Raw genomic sequence first — 10,322 nt, forward strand, 5'->3', positions numbered from 1 at the left:
TGAACAACGATGCCATAGAGAAATCCGACTGCGAGAGAGATTTAGGAGTAATGATAAGTAGGAACCTTAAGCCAAGTAAACAATGTGGTTTTGCTCGTAACAAGGCTAATAAAGTACTTGGGTTCATACAAAGGAGTGGTAGTTACAAGACTAGCGAGGTCATTCTAAAACTGTATCTTGAGCTTGTGAGACCACACCTGGATTACACAGTTCAGTTCTGGTCACCATATTACAGGATGGATATAGAATCATTGGAAAGAATTCAGAGGAGAATGACAAGACTAATCCGGGGCATTAGGAACCTTGAGTATAGAGACAGGTTAAAGCATCTTAATTTGCACTCCTCGAGACGTAGAGCGAGAGACCTGATGAGGTCTATATACTCAGTGGAAAGCGGGGCTAAACAAAGGGACATTACAAAAAGGTACTCAAATTATCGGCAAGGAATGAACTCCTTAATGGTTTTAAATTAAACCAAATTTAGATTTAGGCGTGAAATAGGTAAACCTGGTTTGGAAACAGAGTAGTGGATGAATGAACAAGATGCCAAATATCATCATTAACTCGAATACGCTGAATTGCTTCAAACATAGGTTGGATGCTCATATGAGCAATAGGGGTTGGGTGTAAACGGGACTGCCCAGAATGGGCCAATAGGCCCGCTGCAGTTTCCTCCATTCTTATGTTCTTATGTTCTTATTCATGTTTGTGTCCGAGAGTCAGTATCCAGTAATGTAAATATGATATTGATATTAATGTGTCTGTGTCATTGAGTGAATTAATAAATAGTTGTATCGAAGTGGTGTTTGAGAAGTTGTCCCTTAAGACCGTATAAGATAAATAAGTGTAAATAACTAACCGGCCACACTACCAAACTTCTTGTCTTTACATTCTCCTACTATAAATATTCTACCTATATGTAATATCCTCTTCTTGTGAGTTTTGACCCATTATACCTTATCTCACCATTATGTTCAATAGTATAAATACCAACCCCTTATCCAACCTTAAAACCCCTTGAAATAACTACAAAAACCCTTACCGCCCTTAAAACCCCTTAAGGTAACTACAACTACTTACCTCAGTTAAAAGCCGTTCAAACACCTTAATCCCCTTAAAATCACCCTAAAACCCCTTAAAATCACGCAAAATCCCTTAAAACACCTTAAAATTACCTAGCTAATCCTAAACATCTTCTCCCATAAGCACCGTGTGGGTTGTAGGACGCAGCCAATCTTCCTAATATGCACCCATACTCCCACCCCCACACACACTCTCCACAAATACCCCACAAACACTCCCCCCCCCACACACACACACACTCTACACAAACCACACCCACACAGCACACCCACACCTGCTCCTCCTCCCCCCACACACCATACGTGCTGGTAACTACACGTTCAGTAGTGATAACGAGACAATCACGTGCAGTATACCACCACTGCCTCACACTCTCTCACACCATCAGTTGTCACCCTCACACCAATCATCGCGTCTCCTAAATCCTGTAATAACTGTAGTACCTTTATTTGTATTTAGGATAATACATAAATCCTTAATAATTGTGTGTTTCTGTGTGTAAACCTAACGTAACCTAACGTAACCTAACCTAACGTAATCTAACCTAACGTAACGTAATGTAACGTAACCTAACATAACGTAATCTAATCTAATCTAATCTAACCTAACCTAACCTAACCTAACCTAACGTAATCTAACGCAACCTACGAGTATTATAAGAATATCAATTTGTTATTTACCTTCTCGTGTGTTTAATTAGTCTATGTACAGGTGATTCACAATTATATGTAGAAAATATGGTATAGGTATAAAAAATGTTGTTTATTTATTCTGCTAATAAGATACATAACAGTTGTAAATTATAATGTATATGACAGTACTTGTAAGCGTGTCACTGAATGTATCTCAACAAGCAGAATCAGTCAACAGTTGTCTTTATATACTGTAGTACATGTTATTGTCACAATAAATTCATAATAAACAATATCTATAAAAGGAATAAAAACATTATTCAATAATTTTGTAAATTTTATTTATTATTTTATGAACATGTCAGCTGGCCAGGGGGAGGATTGACCGGCCAGGGGTGGATTAGCCGGTCAGGGGTGGAGTAGCTGGCCAGGGGGAGGATTAGCTGGCCAGGGGGAGGATCAGTTTGCGATTGGTAGGCACTCATTCATGAGGCGTACAACTTCTGTCAGCGGTACGCGGTGGAGAGGATCTTCACAGGTGGTCATGTCAACAATCTTGTCAAGGAGTTTAAGTATTAGTCTGTTATCAGTGATATAGTCCCTGACGTCCCGCACCAGCTGTCCAAAAGAGTACGTGTCGGACGCAGCAGAAGTGACGCCACCAGAGGCGAATTCCGGTGCAATCCAATATCTTGATATTTTACCGCGGTTTATATACTTTTCGTGGTCTGTTGCTTTTCCAAAGTCGATTATATGGACGGTAGAATCTTTTTCTTCGACGGTAATTGTTATATTATCTTGTTTAAAATCATTATGAAATATATTTTTCTGGTGAATCTCACACAAGGCTTCCGCGATTTTAACCAGTGTGTGAACCTTTTGTCTTGTGGTGGCATAATTGATGTACTTATCATAAGTTATACCGGTGTAGTCCATGATGACAGACGAATCTTCTTGACACACTGCGTGTATACGGGGGGCACCACCGGCACCGTCAAGCTTCCTTTGAATCTTCACTTCTTCAATGAATGTCGCATAATTTACTCTTTTCATTTTTTTTAAAACTTTAAGGTCCTTATTATACTTTATGAGGTCAACTACCCCGAAAGTCCCTTCCCCAAGTCGCCTTATAACTGGCATTATTTGCACCTCCGTAAGAGACAGCAAAATGTAATCGGGTGAGTTGGAATGGGGAGAGCAATGAGAGGGGTGGGAAAATGAGGGGGAGTGGATGAGTGAGAGAGGGAATGGGGAGATGAGGGGGGTGTGGGTAGATGAGGGAAGAGGTGTTGATGGAGTACAGTGGGGTAGAGTTGTGATGCTCGTTGACATGCGAGACAGAGTGGTGCGAGTGGAAGTAGTGAGAGGAAGGAAGGGGTGTGGGGTGAGGGGGGGTGAGTGACGAGGTGTGGGGAAAGAAGTGTGGGGGGGAATTGAGATGCTCTTAGACACAAGAAAGGGGGTGGTGAGAGAAACGAGGGGGGGAGTAGTGAGAGTAGGTGTAGGGAGTGGAGTGGGTTGAGGAGAGTGGGGAGTGGAGTCGGTAAGTGGTTTTTTGCAGCACAGGAGCCGCTTCATTTTACGCCACCCGGACACCACTGTTTTCGTTATTTTGTTCATCGTGCAACACCAACACATACTAGCACTTCCTGTACACTGACAGTAGTCGTTTGTCATCAATGGGCAGAGAATTATTGTAGTAAGAGGTAACAGGACATTGTCTTTATAGTATAGTGTTAATGTAGTATAGTTGAATTAGTGTAAGATGATAGTGAAGACTGTAGATGATGTAGTGAAGATGATAGTGAAGGTGATGTAGTGAAGATGATAGTGAAGGTGATGTAGTGAAAATGATAGTGAAGACTGTAGATGATGTAGTGAAGATGATAGTGAAGGCATAGACAGCAACATAAGTAAATTTGCTGATGACACTAAAATAGGACGTGTTATCAAATCTGACGAGGACTCGGCAAAACTACAGGAAGATCTAAACAAATTTTTCCAATGGTCTGAAAAATGGCAGATGAAATTCAATGTCGACAAATGTAAAGTACTCAGTATAGGAGATGTAAACAGGGAAACCAGATACCAGATGAACAACGATGCCATAGAGAAATCCGACTGCGAGAGAGATTTAGGAGTAATGATAAGTAGGAACCTTAAGCCAAGTAAACAATGTGTTTTTGCTCGTAACAAGGCTAATAAAGTACTTGGGTTCATACAAAGGAGTGTTAGTTACAAGACTAGCGAGGTCATCCTAAAACTGTATCTTGCTCTTGTGAGACCACACCTGGATTACGCAGTTCAGTTCTGGTCACCGTATTACAGAATGGATATAGAATCCTTGGAAAGAATTCAGAGGAGAATGACAAGACTAATCCCGGGCATTAGGAACCTTGAGTATAGAGACAGGTTAAAGCATCTTAATTTGCACTCCCTCGAGAGACGTAGAGCGAGGGGCGACCTGATAGAGGTGTATAAGTGGAAGGCAGGGCTAAACAAAGGGGACATTACAAAGGTACTCAAACTATCCAACCAGGAGCGAACTCGTAACAATGGTTTTAAATTAGACAAATTTAGATTTAGGCGTGAAATAGGTAAACACTGGTTTGGAAACAGAGTAGTGGATGAATGGAACAAGTTACCAAATATCATCATTAACTCGAATACGCTGAATTGCTTCAAACATAGGTTGGATGCTCATATGAGCAATAGGGGTTGGGTGTAAACGGGACTGCCCAGAATGGGCCAATAGGCCCGCTGCAGTTTCCTCCATTCTTATGTTCTTATGTTCTTATTCATGTTTGTGTCCGAGAGTCAGTATCCAGTAATGTAAATATGATATTGATATTAATGTGTCTGTGTCATTGAGTGAATTAATAAATAGTTGTATCGAAGTGGTGTTTGAGAAGTTGTCCCTTAAGACCGTATAAGATAAATAAGTGTAAATAACTAACCGGCCACACTACCAAACTTCTTGTCTTTACATTCTCCTACTATAAATATTCTACCTATATGTAATATCCTCTTCTTGTGAGTTTTGACCCATTATACCTTATCTCACCATTATGTTCAATAGTATAAATACCAACCCCTTATCCAACCTTAAAACCCCTTGAAATAACTACAAAAACCCTTACCGCCCTTAAAACCCCTTAAGGTAACTACAACTACTTACCTCAGTTAAAAGCCGTTCAAACACCTTAATCCCCTTAAAATCACCCTAAAACCCCTTAAAATCACGCAAAATCCCTTAAAACACCTTAAAATTACCTAGCTAATCCTAAACATCTTCTCCCATAAGCACCGTGTGGGTTGTAGGACGCAGCCAATCTTCCTAATATGCACCCATACTCCCACCCCCACACACACTCTCCACAAATACCCCACAAACACTCCCCCCCCCACACACACACACACTCTACACAAACCACACCCACACAGCACACCCACACCTGCTCCTCCTCCCCCCCCACACACCATACGTGCTGGTAACTACACGTTCAGTAGTGATAACGAGACAATCACGTGCAGTATACCACCACTGCCTCACACTCTCTCACACCATCAGTTGTCACCCTCACACCAATCATCGCGCCTCCTAAATCCTGTAATAACTGTAGTACCTTTATTTGTATTTAGGATAATACATAAATCCTTAATAATTGTGTGTTTCTGTGTGTAAACCTAACGTAACCTAACGTAACCTAACCTAACGTAATCTAACCTAACGTAACGTAATGTAACGTAACCTAACATAACGTAATCTAATCTAATCTAACCTAACCTAACCTAACCTAACCTAACCTAACGTAATCTAACGCAACCTACGAGTATTATAAGAATATCAATTTGTTATTTACCTTCTCGTGTGTTTAATTAGTCTATGTACAGGTGATTCACAATTATATGTAGAAAATATGGTATAGGTATAAAAAATGTTGTTTATTTATTCTGCTAATAAGATACATAACAGTTGTAAATTATAATGTATATGACAGTACTTGTAAGCGTGTCATTGAATGTATCTCAACAAGCAGAATCAGTTAACAGTCAACAGTGTCTTTATATACTGTAGTACATGTTATTGTCACAATAAATTCATAATAAACAATATCTATAAAAGGAATAAAAACATTATTCAATAATTTTGTAAATTTTATTTATTATTTTATGAACATGTCAGCTGGCCAGGGGGAGGATTGACCGGCCAGGGGTGGATTAGCCGGTCAGGGGTGGAGTAGCTGGCCAGGGGGAGGATTAGCTGGCCAGGGGGAGGATCAGTTTGCGATTGGTAGGCACTCATTCATGACGCGTACAACTTCTGTCAGCGGTACGCGGTGGAGAGGATCTTCACAGGTGGTCATGTCAACAATCTTGTCAAAGAGTTCAAGTATTAGTCCGTTATCAGTGATATAGTCCCTGACGTCCCGCACCAGCTGTCCAAAAGAGTACGTGTCGGACGCAGCAGAAGTGACGCCACCAGAGGCGAATTCCGGTGCAATCCAATATCTTGATATTTTACCGCGGTTTATATACTTTTCGTGGTCTGTTGCTTTTCCAAAGTCGATTATATGGACGGTAGAATCTTTTTCTTCGACGGTAATTGTTATATTATCTATTTTTAAATCATTATGAAATATATTTTTCTGGTGAATCTCACACAAGGCTTCCGCGATTTTAACCAGTGTGTGAACCTTTTGTCTTGTGGTGGCATAATTGATGTACTTATCATAAGTTATACCGGTGTAGTCCATGATGACAGACGAATCTTCTTGACACACTGCGTGTATACGGGGGGCACCACCGGCACCGTCAAGCTTCCTTTGAATCTTCACTTCTTCAATGAATGTCGCATAATTTACTCTTTTCATTTTTTTTAAAACTTTAAGGTCCTTATTATACTTTATGAGGTCAACTACCCCGAAAGTCCCTTCCCCAAGTCGCCTTATAATTGGCATTATTTGCACCTCCGTAAGAGACAGCAAAATGTAATCGGGTGAGTTGGAATGGGGAGAGCAATGAGAGGGTTGGGAACATGAGGGGGAGTGGATGAGTGAGAGAGGGAATGGGGAGATGAGGGGGGTGTGGGTAGATGAGGGAGGAGGTGTTGATGGAGTACAGTGGGGTAGAGTTGTGATGCTCGTTGACATGCGAGACAGAGTGGTGCGAGTGGAAGTAGTGAGAGGAAGGAAGGGGTGTGGGGTGAGGGGGGGTGAGTGACGAGGTGTGGGGAAAGAAGTGTGGGGGGGAATTGAGATGCTCTTAGACACAAGAAAGGGGGTGGTGAGAGAAACGAGGGGGGGAGTAGTGAGAGTAGGTGTAGGGAGTGGAGTGGGTTGAGGAGAGTGGGGAGTGGAGTCGGTAAGTGGTTTTTTGCAGCACAGGAGCCGCTTCATTTTACGCCACCCGGACACCACTGTTTTCGTTATTTTGTTCATCGTGCAACACCAACACATACTAGCACTTCCTGTACACTGACAGTAGTCGTTTGTCATCAATGGGCAGAGAATTATTGTAGTAAGAGGTAACAGGACATTGTCTTTATAGTATAGTGTTAATGTAGTATAGTTGATGTAGTGTAAGATGATAGTGAAGACTGTAGATGATGTAGTGAAGATGATAGTGAAGGTGATGTAGTGAAGATGATAGTGAAGGTGATGTAGTGAAAATGATAGTGAAGACTGTAGATGATGTAGTGAAGATGATAGTGAAGGTGATGTAGTGAAGATGATAGTGAAGACTGTTGATGATGGAAGTAAAATTTACAGTGAAGGTGATGTAGTGTAAGATGATAGTGAAGGTGATGTAGTGAAGATGATAGTGAAGGTGATGTAGTGTAAGATGATAGTGAAGCCAAAATCTCTCACATATGAAGCCATTTCTCTCCCCTATCCGAAGCATCACACTCCATTAAGAAGCTTCATGAGTCATATCTCAGGCTGGACAATACGGATGCTGGGGAGGGAAGGAGTGTGTGGAGGGAAGGAGTGTGTGGAGGGAAGGAGTGTGTGGAGGGAAGGAGTGTGTGGAGGGAAGGAGTGTGTGGAGGGAAGGAGTGTGTGGAGGGAAGGAGTGTGTGGAGGGAAGGAGTGTGTGGAGGGAAGGAGTGTGTGGAGGGAAGGAGTGTGTGGAGGGAAGGAGTGTGTGGAGGGCTCATTGTTTCTGTTGAGTGGATACAAACTCCTTCATACTCTTCCTCTGTTTATATGACTCAGCTGTTATTGTCCCGACCTGCTGGAGTTTCGTCGTCAGCTTTCAAGAAATAGTAATATTTGTTCGTGACTTAACCTAACCAAATCTAACCTAACCAAACCTGACCAAACCTCACGTAAGCTGTTTTAAGGTAAGTTTGGTTGAGTCGTGTCATTTTCCTCGTCAGAAGAAAATAATTGAGTCCTTCCTCATATGTGTCAAAAGAAAACGGAACCACTTTGGGATAAACGTAAAATTGGAAATCTATTTTTATGTTAATGTGGCCATAGGTTTTTGCTACAGAAAATGCTATAAGGTTTCTGCGTAGTGTTTTGTGTGTGTGTGACGACGATGAACCTTTGAACTTAAACACGTAAAAAGGATTGGCATGTGCTGAGGTTGCCATGGTACTGCTTCCTACACACACACACACACACATTTTTTTCCCTTTTTTTCTCCTCCTTCTTCTCTACCATCCTCCTCTCAACCATCCTTCTATCAACCATCCTTCTATCAACCATCCTCCCCCCTATACCAACCAGCCACTAGGTGAGGGAAAGTCCGCCAGAACCTGTAAATACCCCCACCAGGTGAACGCTGCCAGACTCCCTCAGGAATCACCCACTTGGATCACAGACGCTCTCAAAAGACCCTTAACGAACCTCCCTGGACGACCCCATCATAAAGAGCGTCTTAGACATGTTTGAGGGACGTCATTAGAGTTGGTGAAAGCTTCCAGACATTCAGACATCCCTTGCTGGCTGACTTGCTGCTGGCTGTGTTAACTATGTCTTGAGAAACTCCTCGTCCCAAAGATCTTTATTTCTGGTGCACAGTTTAACCTCGTCTCGGATATTCACACTATATAATTATGATTCTTGTGAGGCTATGACGGCAGATTAACCTAACCTAACCAAACCTAATCTAACCTAACTTAACCTAATAATAAGTCATCTTTGTTTACACTGAGTCATTGTTTACTAAGTGTCATACTGTTTGCTTCATCCTAATACGAGTCAATAAGTCGCTATATTTAACCTAATACTAAAAAAAATAGTCAATGTTTTTCTGTTTTGTTTTTATCTTGACAACGAGGGAAACTGACTGACTGTGTCCTGGTGTAATGAATGGCTGAGGGGACTACTGCGGGAGCTGTAATTACTGCTGCAGAGGTGGGGGAGACGGGGTGGAGGAGGAGGTGGGGAGGAGGTGGTGAGGAGGGGGAGGTGGGGGAGAGGGTGAGGAGGGGAGGGGGGGGGAGAGGTGGTGAGGAGGGGGTGGGGAAAGAGGTGGTGAGGGAGGGGAGGTGGGGGAGAGGTAGAGAGGGGAGGTGGGGGGAGAGGGGGTGGGAGGAGGGGAGGGGGAGAGGTGGGAGGGAGGGGAGGTGGGGGGAGAGGGGGAGGAGGGGAGGGGGGGGAGAGGTGGGTGGGGAGGGGAGGGGAGGTGGGGGGAGAGGTAGGGAGGAGGGGAGGTGGGGAGAGGTGGGTGGGGAGAGGGGAGGTGGGGGGGAGAGGGGGGTGGGAGGAGGGGAGGGGGAGAGGTGGTAACGGTGAGGTGGTGAGGAGGGGAGATGAAGAAGGGAGAGGTTGTTAGGGTGTTTCAGAGGTGGGCGTGGTCACATGCCCAGGATGGCGTGTCACTGCCCCTTGGGCGTGTGGGTGTGGAGGAGGCTGTAAAATAAAGGCGTTGGGGGAGGTGAGGGGAGGTGATGGTGAGGTGGGGTGAGGTGAGGTGAGGGGTAATAGCTGGAAGGAATGGGAAGGGAGAAAGGAAAGGAGGAGGGAAGAAGGGAGGAAGGGAGAGGAAGGGAGGAGGAGGAGAGGGAAGAAGGGTGAAAGGGAGGGAAGGAAGAAGAAAGGGAGGGAGGAAAGGAAGGAAAGGAAGGAAGAAGGAAGGGAAATAGGGAAGGAGAGAAAGAAATAGGGGGTGGAGGGCAGGAAGGGAGGAAAGAAAGGAGGAAGGAGAGAAATAAGGGAGGGAAGGAAGAAGGGAAGGATGGAGGGTAAGAGGGAGTGGATGGAGGGTGGGAGGAGTGGAGGGGTGGTGGGCAGGAAGGAGGAGATTGTGTTATATAATATTCCGTTTGTGAGGCTGAATTAGGAAGTGCTACACAGGCCTTTAATACTGGTCACCCACTATCCACCACACACTCCTAGCCTCCCCTAACCTAACCTATCCACCACACACTCCTAGCCTCCCCTAACCTAACCTATCCACCACACACTCCTAGCCGCCCCTAACCTAACCTATCCACCACACACTCCTAGCCGCCCCAAACCTAACCTATCCACCACACACTCCTAGCCTCCCTTCCTCCCTCTCCCTTCCTCCCTCTCCCTTCCCTCTCTCCCTCCCCTCTCTCCCTCCCCGACTCTATTATTAACCTTCTAACTCCCCTCCTCTTCCCTCTCC

At 43.9% G+C, this 10,322-nt stretch overlaps 2 protein-coding genes across 2 annotated transcripts; both read right to left on the reverse strand.

The window, feature by feature from the left end:
• Positions 1-2,174: 2,174 nt before the first annotated feature.
• On the reverse strand, positions 2,175-2,768 carry LOC121876918 (megakaryocyte-associated tyrosine-protein kinase-like). The gene has a single exon (XM_042382481.1). It carries the CDS (start codon positions 2,766-2,768, stop codon positions 2,175-2,177), a length of 594 nt encoding a protein of 197 aa, XP_042238415.1.
• A 3,227-nt stretch (positions 2,769-5,995) lies between these two features.
• On the reverse strand, positions 5,996-6,589 carry LOC121876919 (megakaryocyte-associated tyrosine-protein kinase-like). The gene has a single exon (XM_042382482.1). The coding sequence runs from the start codon at positions 6,587-6,589 to the stop codon at positions 5,996-5,998; it is 594 nt and encodes a 197-aa protein (XP_042238416.1).
• Positions 6,590-10,322: the final 3,733 nt, after the last annotated feature.

The sequence above is a fragment of the Homarus americanus genome, unplaced genomic scaffold (assembly GCF_018991925.1).
Source record: "Homarus americanus isolate GMGI-L3 unplaced genomic scaffold, GMGI_Hamer_2.0 scaffold4561, whole genome shotgun sequence".
Taxonomy (NCBI): domain Eukaryota; kingdom Metazoa; phylum Arthropoda; class Malacostraca; order Decapoda; family Nephropidae; genus Homarus; species Homarus americanus.